Genomic DNA, 15,635 nt, shown 5'->3' on the forward strand with positions numbered 1-15,635 from the left:
TACAAACTCAAACTCCCAAAAAGTTGAAATGCTGTGTAAAACTTAAATAAAGACAGAATGCAATTATTGGAAATCCTTTTCAATCTACATTCAATTGAATACAGTGCAAAGACAAAGAGATTTAATGTTCAAACTGATAAACTTTATTGTTTTGATGGGAAAGTTGTGAAGTGTTCAAAAACGTGTTGAACATTCTACAGGTTGATTGGTAACGTGACAGTATCACGACTGGGCATGAAAGGCTTTTTCCAAAGGCTGAGAGGTCACCGCTGTGAAAATCCGCAGGAGCAAATAGTTGAACAGTTCAAGAACAATGTTTCTCAACACAAAACTGCACAAAACTTACGGATGTCACCATCTACAAGCTATAACATATCATTAAGAGATTAAGAGAATCTGGAGAAATTGCTGCACGAGGAGACAAGGTTGAAAACAAAGATTGAATGCCTGTGACCCTTGACCCCTCAGGTGGCATAGTGTTACAAAAAATTCCTGGGCTCAGTGGTTCTGGTGCTGGATCACAAAAATGGCATTAAAAATATGTTTATATAAAGGATGCTACATAGTGAAGGAACACTTCCGAAAACTGTTGTCAGTAAACAAAATTTGTCGCTGCGTCCATAAATGCAAGTTAAGACCATCATGCAAATGGAAACCCACGTCAACAGCATCCAGAAGCGCTGCAGACTTCTCTGGAGATGAACTGATGCAAAGTAGAAAACTGCTGTGGTCTGTTACCAGCACTAACTTCAAAACCCAGCGTCAGTGATGGTCTGGGGAGGTGTTGGTGCCCATAGCATCATGGGAAACATGAGAATCTGTGAATCCACTACTGATGCTGAAAATTACAAACCAGTTGTGGAGCAATGTATGCTGCCATCCAGACAACGTCTTCTTCAAGGACATCCCTGCTTGTTTCAGAAAGATTATGCCAAGACACATTGTCCATGAGCTAGAAAGGTGTAGCTTCATATTGAAAAGAGTTCAAGTAATAGACTGACCTGTCTCCCGGTAAAAATGTGTGGTGCGTTATGAAGCACAAAATACAACAGAAACCCAGACTGTTTAGTAACGGAAGTTGTATATCAAGCAAGAATAGGAAAGTATTTCACTTTCAAAACTTCAACAATCAGCGTCCTCAATTCCCAAAACCTTACTGAGTGTTGTCAAAAGAAAAAGGTGATGTAACACAGCGGTAACCAAGTTCCTGTCACAACACAGACCGACATAGAACATGTTGCAGGCATCACATACAGAATGAGTATATATTTACAATAAACAATACAGTTACTCATTTTGAACATTAAATAGCTTGTCTTTGTACTTCATTCAATTGGAAATAACAACAAAACAAAAAACATGACAACATAAAAAGATACGCCACTAATATTGATATGTTGCACAAATGTGAATCCTTCATCCATTTTTACTTTACACATCAGTGCTGACATCCAGAATTTACATTTCCCAGTTGATGGAGTAGATGGATCATTTCTTCTAGCACTGGGATGTTTTGGATATGGATGGATCATAACTATCATATGTCAACATGTAGTTAGGGACATTAGGACAAGCCTGCAGACATGCCCAGTGATCATTAGTAGAAGATAACAGGGCTTGATTACCAACTTGGCAAGGTTGGAAAAATGCTCTGGGACTCCAAACCCCAAAAGTCCCAGGTTTGCAGCATGTCATTTGGTTTTGGTAAATTGCAAAATTGCTAGGGGTAAGAATGGGTCCTCCATTGTGTTAATCATCTTAATTTAGTAGCTGTGTCTTGTTTTTGTTTATATTTTGCTCACATGGTTATTTGAAGATACTGTGCTTTTGCACTTACTTGTATTAGTGGGAAATTTTCCCTTTTGCAAGAAGAGCCAGACGGACTCCAAACAAATTTGTGTTTTTTTAAATCAAGAACTGCATCAATTTGGCACCACGTTAAGAGATCTTAAGAACAAAAAGGCAATTAAAGCTAATTATTTATTAGACAAATACAGTCAGTCATATGGACTGATGGTACATTATTTCCATTTTTTCTCATTTTTTCCTCCCTCTCTCCTTTTCTTGTATTCGTGTTTTTAGCCCTGACCCACGTTTCCACAGGGATAATTAAATGTAATGACAGGCGTGCTGCTGTAGGGGGCAGCAGCCGCTCTGAATGTGGCCAGATGACAAACACAGGAAGATGCAGAGGAAGAAAACAGAAGAAGTTCATGTTTATCTCAAAAGGACTCCGGCACGGTACGTTATTAAGGTCAAAAACTTTAAATAATCCGTCAGAACGTTAATGCAACGTTTTTATCTGATAAATCGGCACTCGTTTTATACGGTTAGGATAAAACATGTCAGATGACAAAACATGTGCAGACGAGGCTCAGCTCGCTGCAGGAGGTGACCGGGAGACGAAGCCTTTGTGTGAGTCGGAGGAGCAGCGGGGAGTTCAGCTGGTACCGGAGGTCAGCCCGACCCCCTCCTCCAGGTTTCTGCAGATTGAGCTGGAGCTGAACATCCACCTCCGGACGCTCAGCTTCAGCGAACCTGTCCGGTACATCTACAACCCGCTGGAGTACGCCTGGGACACACACCAGTGCTACGTGAATAAGTATTGTCAGGGGGGACAGAGGATCCTGTTCTTAGGCATGAATCCAGGACCTTTCGGCATGGCACAGACAGGGGTGAGCTCTGCTTTCATACAGATGTGCATTTTGCTTCGTTCAGCATGTTAAACTGGTACAGGACTGTGGATAAGGCAGTGGTAACGCAGTGATTACGCACTGATGGTCTTTGCTCATTGGCTATGAATGCGGAAGCCAACCCAAACAACAACAAGAAACCTTAATATCAGCAGGAGCTGTCTTCGTCTTTCCTGAAAATATGACATCAGTTTGTCATATCTTCAATATTTTAATGTTTTCTCGTTGTTGATGTCTACGTGCGAGCCTGCGCTTTTTTCGTTTTCATTTTGTTCTTTGTATTTTATCATAAAATGAAGTGAATTGACAGTGATATTACTCTAAATTACAAACAAGGCAAGGCAGACAGATTCCTTGGGCCCCCAGACCGCCAGGGGTCCTGAAAGCCCCGTATTCATTGTGTATCAGATGGTGTTGTGATTGATTGGAATTTTATTTTGAAATATGCTCCACTAAAAACATTATCAACCAAAATGAAAGGCTTCATATAGTGCTGAACAATTTGCAAAAAGTAACAGATATTGTGATTGTGATATGAGTTCCAATTTTAGTGGGAATGGTAATTTTTGCATTTCATTTTCACTGAAATGAATAATAAAAAAAAGATTAAATTATATAAAATTATGTGACAGTTATTTGGGCCTGTACCAGACAAACCTTCCTTCCTTACATCTGGATAATGTATATGATTTGTAGGTCGGGGCATCTCTGTATCACCACGATGCTTCATTTATGATGGCGTGTTGTGACAACTTTAAATAGAGGTGGAAAACACATCTTCACTTATTGCCATCTTGTGCTGGTGACGTCATTTGAAACCAGGGTCTAACTGAAACCAAACTGATCAGAGAAATGAACACTTGAATAAACACCAGCATGATTAGAACTTTCTAAAATGACAAAAAACAGTAATTAATCAGTTAGTTGGATGTTTTCTTTGATGTTTAGTTTGGCCCACGTTCTATCTGTGAAAATGTGGAGGACGGGATTTATGACCTACACTGCAGCCAGCCACCAGGGGGTGACTGAAATATTTTGGCAGCTACTGCAATCTAGATATTGGCCATGTTGTCATCTCAATAATATTTTGATTAAATATTTAGCTCTAGCCTTAAGGAAGGTGGATCCTTCATTATTATCTGTCTTAAGTAGCTGTCCTATTGTGAGCGACCATGCCTTTGTGGTCAACAGCTCATTTTTGTCTCAGATCCCCCATGATGGATTAAATTTGGCCATGAAATATATTACTTACACCCAGCTTAAGCTATATTTCCCCAGTTTTTCTCATTAGATGTTGCTATGCTGGTTATCTGTGACAAAGTTGTTTTTCTGACTTGTTAAAATCAATTTAATTTTTGTTTTCACAACAGTAACTCTCAATGTTGTGCCTCTGATGTGTTCAGAAAAGCTGAAATGATTTACTTTCTCTGTGCAGGTCCCCTTTGGTGAAGTGAAGTCAGTTGTTGATTGGCTGAAGATCACAGGGGAGGTCGGTCATCCTCCTGACGAGCATCCGAAGCGAAAGATCACAGGACTTGCCTGCCCTCAGAGTGAAGTGAGCGGTGCACGTTTCTGGGGCTTCTTCAGGAAGCTGTGTGGTGAACCAGCGCTGTTCTTCAGGCACTGCTTTGTGCACAATCTGTGCCCGCTCATTTTCATGAGTGTCAGCGGGAAGAATTTAACCCCCCCTGAGCTGCCTCGAGCTGAATGTCAAAAACTCCTGGCCCTCTGTGACATCGCACTGTGCCAGGCGGTGGTGGCACTGGGCGTCTCCATGGTGATCGGGGTTGGCAAGGTGGCAGAGCAGCGGGCGCGGCGAGCTCTGAATGCCGCAAATGTAGATGTGAAAGTCGAGGGCATCATGCATCCATCACCCAGGAACCCACTGGCCAATAAGGGCTGGGAGGAGGTGACCAAAGCCAGGCTGACAGAACTCGGTGTCATGTCACTGCTGAGCAATGTGTGAGCAAATCCTCCTCCTCTGACACTCGCCTTATAGCTGGATGGCGTGCACTCCCTCTGAAGAATGGATAACTCTAACAAAGACAGTGTGTAATATGATTGATGGTTCAATGTACTGCTTAAAAGTATAGACTCAAAATTCTCCTCACAGTTCAGTGTGTGAGAAACTCGGCAGCAAACAGCCCAAAGAGAGTTTGAAAAACACTAATGCCTTCTCCCTCTGTCATAACTAAAGCTGCAAACACATCTGTTCACAGCTGCACATCTTCCTCTGTAAAGACTTGACTGCCTTTGTATTTCTTGACAGATCAGTGTACACAGGGCAATTTTATCTGTACACTAATGTAAGTATAAGATGTTTTGTATATGTGTGTAAGTTTGTATTCATGATCTGTAACAGTGAAACATGATAAAATATTCTGTTGGTGATCAGTGCATCATAGTGATTTTGTAAAACATCGAGTTTTCTGCAGTGAAAAAAGAGACTCTGTCAAAAGCAGTTTATATTTGATTTTTCAACAACACCAACAAATTTTTGTCAACCTCTGTGGTTTCTTATTCTACATGTGAGAGCTGAAAACATCACTGAATTCGACTGAGATATGAACAAAATGAGTAGAGACCTTTGAAAGTTGCTTCTCTCAGCAGTTATTGCTGCCCACATGTGCAAACAGGAACTTGAATCACATTTTCCACCAATGCCACAAAGAGCAAAGTTTTCCCTGGTGCAGAGGCTCCGCTGAGGGATAAGACGTCATGCAGAAAGTAATTTATTAAAATAGTACCAAACTTGAAAGGAGTTGTTAAAAACTTTTAACATAACACAGGGATGTCGTGTACACCACTTGTCATCACAGTGTTCAGCACCTGCATTAATTTATTTTACAGTTGTAGTACACTAATGTAAAACTTGTTTTCAGGCCACAGTCATGTTCAGAGTTCTGTCTGTGACTTCGGATTTACTTTTGACCATGTGAATCCCAAAACTTGGGAATCACTTGTTGAATGTGTTTCTAATAAAATTGCACTGCCATCAAGTGTTCACAAGTGGGACCACAATTCTTGCGCAATCACAGTCAGTTTGACAGTAATAATCAAACTTACAGACTATAGCTGTGTATTTGCTGTATCCAAATGATGAAACATGAAAATAGCTCATTTATTTTACACAAAATATGGTTTAAAATTCATGAGTCCTATATCTGTTTCAGTATTTCCACAGCAGTTTGAAATAAAAGCAGGAATTTCCCTCATAAATGTCTCACACAGTCAAAAAATGAGTTGCATCATGTTGTTAATGTCTTTTTGTTAAAGTGCAGATCCTGCTGTTTTTATACCTTTTGCTGATTTCAGGACATTGGGTTCACTTGAGAGAAATATTTAGCCTCAGCACAGAGTCACCCTCCCCTTCCTCCCCCTCCACTGCCACTACTTAGAATTGCAATGCGAAATAACCACCAGCAGCAGATCCTGTATCCTATAACACCGCCCTGTAATGGGAGTTGAAGTGCAACACTGCTTTGCCTTTTGATGAGCTGCGTACACATGAACTACATCTCCCATGAGCCCCCGGCATCACTAATTTTACTTGGGGAGTCCACATGGTTCAGGAGATGTTGTGAAACTCCTGCAGCTGACAAGATTGCTCATCATTTTCTACAGATTGATGCACAGCTCTGTCCTCCATGAGGTGACAGAAAAGACATCCCTTAAATTTTCTAGCAGAATAAGGTAAGAAAATATTAACAACACAAAATTTGGCAATTTATTGAGCATGAAATTATTGTTTTTAGACAGCCATGAATAATTACGTTATTAATTATAGCAATTAGACCAATAAAAGGCTTGATACATCTGTTAAGGATGAATATATTTTTATTAAAAGCACACATTTCAGAGTAATTAGTACTTGTCAAATTGTCAAACTGAGCATAAAATTCACAGTTCACAGGCACAGTTATGATGTCATTTTTGTGTTTTTTAGGATTAGAAAATAAGACATGGAAAAAGCAGTATTGGGATATGACACAGAGTTATTAATTTGGGGTTTTTTTTTTTTATCAATAACTAATTCTAAAAACTGTGTTTCAGTAGGATTTTGTGATAATTTATGATGCCTGTGGGTAGCTGGGCATTTTTATTGTTCAAATAATTTAAAAAAACGACATCCTCACACAGCTATACAATGCAGTAGTGTTCAGAGCTACAAACAGTCCTCTATTATATCTATAATATTGGTATTTTTTTACAGATGACATGTTTTAACCTCAGTGCTCTGTAGGTATATGAGCTCGTTGTTTATAAACATATTATGGGGCCATAGGGACTGGTGTTATGACCAAGCTGCATTCCTGACTGAACCGAGTCACCTATCACCTTTCATCAGCTGTTCTCGTCCAGACTGAAACTGGAGCACATTTCACTGGATCCTTGTTTTCTTCCTAAACAGCACAGCTTCTCATTACCATGGAAAAACAGTCCGCTGTGGTGTTTCGAAATGTGGGGCAACTGTACTTCCCCCAGACCAGAGTGGAGTGCCACTACAGCCTGACCTCTGACCACCAGTGGAGCAGCAGTGACTGGATAGGCATTTTTGAGGTTCGTTCACCCACTTTAGCAACACGACCCCACAGTAAAACAGAAAAAAAAACATCATTGTTGTAGTAAAATACGTTCTGTGTCACGTGTTTGATATCATGCTGCAGGTGGGCTGGTCTTCAGTGAAACAGTATTATACATACACATGGGCTCTTGTTCCTGAAGGCTACACTGAGGGCACCAATGTCAACTGTTGTACACTTTTCCAGGGTAAGAATTCAGCCAAACACTGTAAAAAAAACACGATACAGTCTCTATTTCAATGGATCTTCTTGATATTCTTACAAACACTTGGCAGAAGTGCAGTGTTTCACTGCTCTGTCTGCTCTGTTGCACCTCTGACCATCAGAAAAATAATCCCCAACAATTCTGATGATAAATTAATCATTAAAGTACTTTTTTCATTCAAAAATGGCAGAAAGTTATTGTTATATATACCTGCTTTTCTCTTTTATATCATGCTAAATGGAATATCTTTGGACTGTCAAACAAGACTAGATTTAAAGACATCGCTCTGGACATTAAGAAACTATTTCACTATTTTTCTGAAATTTTATGGACCAATTGATTAATCAATTAATTTAGAAAATAACCAACAGATTAAACAATACTGGAAATAATCATTAGTTGCACTCCTAAAATAATTTACACATTAATACCCATTAATGTCTGCAACCACTAATTACAGTCAACATGTAGTACAGTTAAAAAAAACCACAATAGTGTCAATAATGATATCTTTAATTACAAAAAGTGATACTTATATCCTTGTACTTTAACTTTATTCTTTACTGAAAATTTGGATGCATAATTTATGACAGTTTTTCTACAATAAAGTATAGTTAATTAACAGTCTGACTACTTCCACCATTTGCTGTGCTGTAAACACAAACAACAGTGAGAAGTTAAACCTCTGAAGATCAGCAAAAAAAAGCTTTTTAGCTAAATGAAACTTTTTTCGTTTGATACATCAAATAATACAGAATTAATGTATTAATCAAAAGTTACCAGGGTCAATGTGGTCAAATTCAAGCTAACTTGTGTGGGTCATTTAACTGAGAGCTTGTTGTGTTCCCCTTCTTACATGTCTAATCAGCCTTCTTCCTGCCGCGCCCCAGTACCGTGGAGTACGAGTTTGTGTATGTGGATAAGAATGGAGAGGTTTGCGCCCGCAGTCGTCCCTTCATCTTCTGTGCTCCCAAGCCGCTGGAGGAGCTGGAGACTCTGAAAGCAGAGCGAGATGAGGAGGACGGAGAGGAGGAGCTGCTCCTTGTCATCCCCAGAGCTCAGCTGCTGCAGGTGGGAATAAAGTGGTTCAATAAAGTGGCTTCAGTGGAGCTCCTGCATGCTGTAGCTGTTGAAATCACCTGAGTAGAACCGCAAACATGATAATCTATCCTTTTACGCTGAATGTTTGAATATCCTCCATTAAAAATAATCCCAGTGTGAAATGATTCGAACCCCCTGTCCTCTCTGAACAGAGTCGTCTGGAGGAGTGCTTGAATAAACAAGCAGAGATCCAGCAGGCCCTGGACGAAACAAAGAAGGAGAGGGAGAGCGAGAAAAAGAACGGAGAAAAAGCAAAGATGGAGTGGGAGCGTGAAAGGGACGCGATGAGGGAGGAGATCTCAGAGCTCAGAGAAACCATGAGACAAAACTATCAGACACTGAAGAAGGTGGAGGGAAAACACAAGGTACAGACAGGTCATAGCTTTTCAACATGTACTACATTTCACTGATTAATAATAGGTTTTAAAGAAACAGCTGTATGTGAAATAGAATCTAAAATATTTTTTTTTTCTCTTTGCATCATTAAAAGGATGTGAAATATAGTCAGGAAAGTCTGACTTATGAACTGAGCAGACTTATGGCTGAAAAAGCTGAGAGTCAGCAGCGAATCAAAGAGCTGGAGGACGACTTCAAGATCCTGAATGACAGGGAGAGAGAGGGAAACACAGAGATGGAAAGGCAAGTGTTTGAGACAGATGCTAATTTATATTCGTCTCTCTATTGTTATTCTTTGAGCCTAAAACAAACCTATTGTTTTGTACCACAGGTTGAAGGAGAGACTGAAGAAAATGTCCTGTCAAATGAAACATGATGAAGAAAAGAGAAAGTCTCTGCAGGTAATCACTACTTCTTCTATTGTCAAACATAAATAGCTTGGTCAGAGATGGGGACAGAGGACATGATACAAAATTTTAGTGTTTTAGTGTTTCAGTCCACATCAACATTCAGGACTGTCAAAATGATATGGAAACTTTATGTTCATAAAGCTGATACAGTCCAGTTAGTCCAAGACAAATTAACAACACACGCATTTTGCACATAGCATATATATATATATAGATTTTTTCTTGTACATGGAATTTAGTAAAAAAAAAAATAGTTAAAGCTATTTTTAGTATAGCAACATGCATTGTCAGTATGACTGAACATTTCAACTTTAAGACTTTAAACTAATTACCCAACCTATGTTCAGCATGTTCATCTATCTTGCATTTTTAAGTTTAACCAGCTTGAAACTAGATGTAACAGGATGAAAAAGGACATAGAAGACACAGCAACACAAAACAAGGTGAAATCAACATAACAAGACAAAAAAATGTAAAAGATGTGACAACATGAGACAGACAAGAGAGGGAGACTCTACTGTGGACAAAAGGTCACATTCACTTAGCTTTGCACAGAAACAGTTGGTAAAAATTACCTTCAGAAGGCAACGTTTTACTTTTATACTTTGAGTACATTTCAGAACCTGTATTTTTTCACTTTCACTTGAGTCAGGAAGTTAAATCAACCAGCTCTGCTTGTCAGTTGGAGTAAGAACACTTTAATTGGATTAACACAGTGGTAGAATCTGAGAATTTCTTTTTTTTTTTTCACTTTTTCTTTTCTTCTTGTGGTTTTATTAGGCCAGAATTGTGACAGCTAAAATGTTTCTTTCCCTTATTTCAGTTGTTTGCAATTTCTGTACATCCTGTACCCTTGTCTCCCTGCAGGCAGAGAACGAGTCCGCTCGGGTGGAGGTACAAGGGCTGCAGGAGCGTCTGGAGGCTAGTGAGCATGTAGCCGAGAGCCTGCGCAGAGAGCTGAGGGAGCTGGGCACCCGTCAGGGCCTTACCCACACCGAGCTGCACCAAGCCCGGCTGCAAGTGGCCCAGCTCACCCTGCAGCTGTCTGAGGAGAACCTGGTCCTCAGGGAGGAGCGCGCCAACTGGGCCCTCGAAAGAGAAGCATACAAACATGCAGCAGAAGTGAGGATGCAGCACATGCATGACCCCTATGTCAACCTGACTTAGCTGCTAAACTTTCTTTTCTGTTTTTCATCACTGTTTTTTTTTCTTTGTTTATATTCCAGATGGATAAAAAGAAATTACAAGAAGTGATCTGTGAGGTGCAGAGGAAGGAGGAGTGGCTCCAGGAGGAGAGGATGGAGAGGGAGAAACTAGAAGCAGAGCTTGTCAGTGAGAGAGACTGCAATCGAGTAAGTCGATTGCAATCACCATTATTCGATACGCAAACACATCCAGCTCTAAATATAACTGCTCGCGTGCCACAAATCTGCATCATCAGCTGCTCAGATGACAGAAACTGGAGAACGATGCCAGAGTTCAGCGTAGTTCTTTTATAACTCACACATTGGCACAAATAGAAAGGCTTCCATGAACAGTGAGTAAACATTTCCTCTCACTGTGATGTGATCAACAGCAGCAAAGAGGACAAGTCAGGTCAGATTGGTGGATATGATGAGTAAAATGCTGCTGCTGCTGCCCCCTGTAGGTGCTGCTGAGTGACACGAAGTGCGAGCTGCAGGAGCTGAAGGCCGGTCTGAGGAGAGCCCAGAGAGACAGAGAGCAGAAGCAGGATGACAAACAGGCAAGGAGCCACACCAGACCACATATCTAGGTTATAGTCTTTTATATTTCTTTAATAAGATGGGTATTTAGTATTGAGTATCAATTTCACCTAAATGTTTAACCCTCTTCTTTTGCCTTTTCACATTGCTCATGTTTTATAGGGCGGCTAGTGTTACATCTGCTCAAAAAATACACATAAAATGGACAAAATTAAGAAATGAGAAAAAAATAAATAACTAGATATGCAAGCAGGTAAAACAGGGTTCAAGCACCCAACACAATTTGGCACCTAAGGCACATTGATTCAGAGCGTCCTCATCATATAAATAAGATTCTGAGTCAGAAGTTTCCAGATTTCAGGCTTGTATTTACAGTCAATAGTAGAAAAGTAATTAAACACATTTACTCAAGTATTGCAAGTCCACTTTTAGGTACTCACACTTAACTTGAGTATTTCTGTTTTCTACTGCTTGTTTGTTCTTCTGCTCCATATAATTCAGATGTTACACTTCTTACACCGCTACATTAGTTTGACAACTTGAGTTATTTTATTTCATAAATCAGCCTGAGCCACTCAACAAAACAATGAGACTCAACAATCAACTATCTTTCTCCAGAATCACTTACCCTAAACTTTAATGCATCGATAATTATAGTCCAACAAAATCCATTATTGTGAGATTGGCCATTCTGCATAATGAGTACTTTGTAGTGAGTATTTTCCACCACTAGATGGCACTAGGCGTCTCCCTCACATTAAAACAATAATTAAAGATGTAGTTTGATGATGTTGTGAAGTAGCATGGGATTATGGGCGTTGTTGATTTCACTGTGAAACAAACACCATTACCAATAAAAATCTACTGATGTGGTTCAGGCACAATTCATGTCCATGGATGTGGTAATGTCTTGAAGTTTTATTCATGTTATGTTTAGCCGTGTTCCCCAGCGTCCTCCCTCACTCTGTAACATATCCTGGTGTTTCCCTGGAAATTATAGCAACTAGAGGGGTAAAGAGGACATGATGCTATTGGCAAGTGACCAAATGAAACGCTCCGTTACCTTGAATAACATTACAAATTTCTCTGTGTTTAAACATTGTTGTAAACATTTGGTAAAATCTAAGTAGGCCTACACAATTCAACAAAATATAGAACAAATAGATCTAGTCATTTTTAGGCATTTTAATTTGGAAATGTTACATATTATGCCTTTAAAAGCAGTCTTTAAATACAAAAAGTAAGAAACACCTTCATAAATTCACATCCTGAGAGGACATTATCATTTTAACTGCTTACATTGAAAACCACCCAAATTTACTTAATCAGCTCAGTTCTTCTTCTTTTTCCTTTTCTTCAAATCTGTGGGTTTGTAATTGGACACCAGCAGGACCTGGTGAGCTACATCCGTCAGTTGGAGCAGAGGTTGGGCATTGTGTCAGAAACTAAATCAAATGGAGAAGTTCTTACATGTGTCTGTAAGTAATGAAGTCTCTTTGCACATATCACCTCTGTTTCTATGGACTAATGAATATCAAAGTGAAACATCTGTACCGATTTAAACAGCTCCCGGCTCTTCCTCTGAGGATGACGAGGACGCTCCCCCCCAGATCAGCGCGTCTCTTTTCTTGTCCACTCACCTGGAACAGCCCGACAGAGCTGAGATCCCACCTGAGACAGACCAGAACAAAGAAGACACTCCAGCCCCTGACACGCAGGTATGCCCTCCTATTCACACATAAACTAAACAGGGTTCAACACCTGCATTCAGAGCCAACAGACCCGGGCAGGCAAACATTTAAATAGTTTACCAAAGGAGTCCTGAAGCTCCATCGCCCTCTGAGTTTTTCCTCCATTGTTGAACAGAAAAGCTTTAATGCTGCCTGGTAGAAAGAAGTCATGATGACAGTGTGCTTATTCCTACTGAGTCAGGTTTAAAAGAGGAAACAGAGCAGCTTGGGTTGTTTAAAAGATGGTCAAACTAAATTATTCCTTGATGCTCAGCAGCTTAATTGGATAAAGAATTTCTTAAAAATATAATGTCAATCATACATTTTTAACATGTGCGACTAGGAAACATGTTATTTTGATCTTTCAAGTAATCTATTATGGACCATTTTACTGTAGGTCAGAGATTACAAAGACTATTATGGTTATAGATTATAGATAAGGGATTACAAACTATACACTAGAGTTCACTATAGATTAATGTTTTATACTATAGATTAGAGTTACAGACTATAGATTAGGGTTCTAGACTAAAGGTTAGGATTGGAGGCTATAGATCAGTGATAAAGACTGTATATTAGTTTTACAGACTATAGATTACTTTTATGGGTTATAGATCAGGACTATAGACTATAAATTGGGGTTATAGACAGTAGATTAGGGGATAAGGGGTTAGAAACGACAGACTAGAGTTGCACACTATAGATTAGTGTTACACACTATAGATTAGGGTTATAGATTAAAGGTTAGGGTTAAGATAACAGACTATAGATTAATGTTATAGCCTGTCTATTAGTGTTATAAATTTTAGGTTAGAGTTATAGATTACGGAACCCATTTTGCTACCTTGTAAACAATGGTCTCAATAAAAAGAAAATGTTTCCACTGAAAAGGAATCAGTTATGAGTTTTCTTATCCGTGTGCAATTATGCCTTGTTTTACAAATACACAGCAGTAGGATGTTTAAAATTAATTGAACTTTATTTTTAAATATGATTCAGATTATATAAGAAGAAATAAAAGATACATACATGCTAATCCAAGGGCTGTACTTTGTATTTTCCTTTTCGGTAATGACAGCTCACACGTATTAGACGTTCAGTTAAAAGAATACAAAAACAGAGCCACATTACTGGTTCCCACACATATATTTTGATCATGTACATTACATCCACCTCTGCTTCTGTCTGTTCAATCAGGATGAGAGGCAGGAGCGTTGTGAGAACAGAGACGGTGAAGGGAAGCGCCTGATCCTACCAGAACTTACTGACCCCATCCTGAGGTGACAGTTCTGGCTTTCTACCAGTCACACAGTGCAAACCTTGTTGTGTCTGCCTCCATGACTGGAATCACCTCTCCTAAAATATTGTGACGATGACTTCATTCACACTCTCCTCGCTGGCAGATTGGTTGTTGTTTCATAAAAGCTGTCGCTCCACTGACTGGGCACTTTCTTTTCTGTCACGTAGAGCACTAGAAAGTAAAAATAAAAGTGTAAACAATATCGCCATAAGAGTAAAAATAGCAGCCATAATAAAATAAGTTGATGTTAAGCAAGCAGTACATCAGCAAGAGCAGAGACATGGGATTTATGTATTTATTTATTTGACTAAAATTGTTTGTTTATATTATTGAACTCAGTAGTTTCTGATAAACTGTCATTTCTCTCTCTCTCTGCAGTGAGCTGGCTGACTCCCCCATGTGGTGACATGAAGAAGGATGATGGATGGCAAGAGGGTTGTTTACCACTGCAGTGCAAGTTCACGTGGTTCATAAAAAGACCTAGTAGCATTTTTTGTTTTTTTTGCTTATTTTCTTTTTTGTTTGTTCATGTAGAAAATGGCCTTCAAACAAGTCATATTTACAGTGTAGAGATTTTGCCTCACAAGTGCCTGCATTCAAAGAAACATGGCACAGTTTGTCTTAAGTGTCTAGAATTTTGTCTTTTATTAGTTGTTTTAATGGTTTTATTACTGTTTAAGGATTAATAAAAACACAGGATAACCATTAAGTGCTAATAATACAATTTTTAATACAATTTCCTTCTCATTTCATGTAGTCTTTCATATACAGACACCAATTTTCCAAGAATATCTTTTACTTTGCTTTAGACTGTTTAGACATTAAATTTGTTGCATCTGTTTTAAGAAAAGTGTCAAATGATGCCATGATTGGCTTGACTCTAATACATTACGTCTTGCTTTGGGGGCATTATATCAGCCTGTAACCTCTGCATGTGAGTGTGAATCCTGAAACAGTGTCAATAGTGTGGGTGTGTGTTACAGACGAGTGTGAAATGTTCTTCTGCAGCCTGTTGAGTTCAGGGTCAGGCTGGCAGAACTTGAAAGGTAACATATGATATTTTTGTTTATTGATCCGAGCTTCTGTTGGAGAGACAGGGCTCTTTAATAAAAGATAATAATAAATACATGTTGATGGCAGTCTGTATTTTGAATAGAAGGTATGTGATGAAATCTTTACCATTTTTATACAATCTTATAATGCAGACTATTAAGGCATTCAGGTAAAGTCTTAATATTAGTAATAGTTTCCATCCTAAGACTTTCTGTGCGAGGGTGTGCAAAGTGATGATGACAAAAAAGATGACAACTGGACTCTGAAAGGTCTGAGAACAAAAAGCGCCTTTATCAAAATACAAGAAAGACAACAACAAGTAACAAATAAGCAAACATTAAGCAACAAATAAGCAAAAGTTAAAAAAAAATGTAAAAACAAGGACAGATAAGCCCAGTCTTTGTTTTTCTTTGTATGTTTGTGTATCAGAGCCATTTTGT

At 39.1% G+C, this 15,635-nt stretch overlaps 2 protein-coding genes across 4 annotated transcripts; both read left to right on the forward strand.

Moving 5' to 3' along the window:
- The first annotated feature begins 2,301 nt into the window (after positions 1–2,301).
- LOC146331527 (single-strand selective monofunctional uracil DNA glycosylase-like) lies at positions 2,302–4,806 on the forward strand. The gene is made up of 2 exons (XM_084732488.1): positions 2,302–2,675; positions 4,129–4,806. The coding sequence occupies exons 1-2, from the start codon at positions 2,343–2,345 to the stop codon at positions 4,657–4,659; spliced, it is 864 nt and encodes a 287-aa protein (XP_084588614.1). The 5' UTR covers positions 2,302–2,342; the 3' UTR covers positions 4,660–4,806.
- A 1,425-nt stretch (positions 4,807–6,231) lies between these two features.
- LOC146331528 (calcium-binding and coiled-coil domain-containing protein 1-like) lies at positions 6,232–15,270 on the forward strand. 3 transcript variants are annotated; one of them, XM_084732503.1, is made up of 14 exons: positions 6,232–6,386; positions 7,105–7,253; positions 7,361–7,463; positions 8,350–8,552; positions 8,735–8,947; positions 9,073–9,221; positions 9,310–9,379; positions 10,256–10,510; positions 10,615–10,740; positions 11,037–11,132; positions 12,503–12,590; positions 12,679–12,830; positions 14,040–14,122; positions 14,521–15,270. In XM_084732503.1, the coding sequence occupies exons 2-14, from the start codon at positions 7,122–7,124 to the stop codon at positions 14,546–14,548; spliced, it is 1,698 nt and encodes a 565-aa protein (XP_084588629.1). In that variant the 5' UTR covers positions 6,232–6,386; positions 7,105–7,121; the 3' UTR covers positions 14,549–15,270. The 3 variants fall into 3 exon arrangements, 1 of the variants encoding a protein (XP_084588629.1); XR_014771659.1 differs by lacking the exon at positions 14,040–14,122 and having other exon boundaries at positions 11,037–11,162; positions 12,500–12,830; XR_014771657.1 differs by lacking the exon at positions 14,040–14,122 and having other exon boundaries at positions 11,037–11,162; positions 12,503–12,830.
- Positions 15,271–15,635: the final 365 nt, after the last annotated feature.

This window comes from Lutjanus erythropterus, chromosome 2, assembly GCF_056507025.1.
Source record: "Lutjanus erythropterus isolate fLutEry1 chromosome 2, fLutEry1.hap2, whole genome shotgun sequence".
Classification (NCBI taxonomy): domain Eukaryota; kingdom Metazoa; phylum Chordata; class Actinopteri; order Lutjaniformes; family Lutjanidae; genus Lutjanus; species Lutjanus erythropterus.

Bases quoted from the DNA above. Each gene is read 5' to 3' on its own strand.
- LOC146331527 (XM_084732488.1), top strand. From the start codon at position 2,343: ATGTCAGATGACAAAACATGTGCAGACGAGGCTCAGCTCGCTGCAGGA. The intron at 2,676-4,128 runs GTGAGCTCTGCT...TTCTCTGTGCAG, and splicing joins TCGGCATGGCACAGACAGGG to GTCCCCTTTGGTGAAGTGAA.
- LOC146331528 (XM_084732503.1), top strand. From the start codon at position 7,122: ATGGAAAAACAGTCCGCTGTGGTGTTTCGAAATGTGGGGCAACTGTAC. The intron at 9,222-9,309 runs GCAAGTGTTTGA...TTTGTACCACAG, and splicing joins GGAAACACAGAGATGGAAAG to GTTGAAGGAGAGACTGAAGA. The intron at 12,831-14,039 runs GTATGCCCTCCT...CTGTTCAATCAG, and splicing joins CTCCAGCCCCTGACACGCAG to GATGAGAGGCAGGAGCGTTG.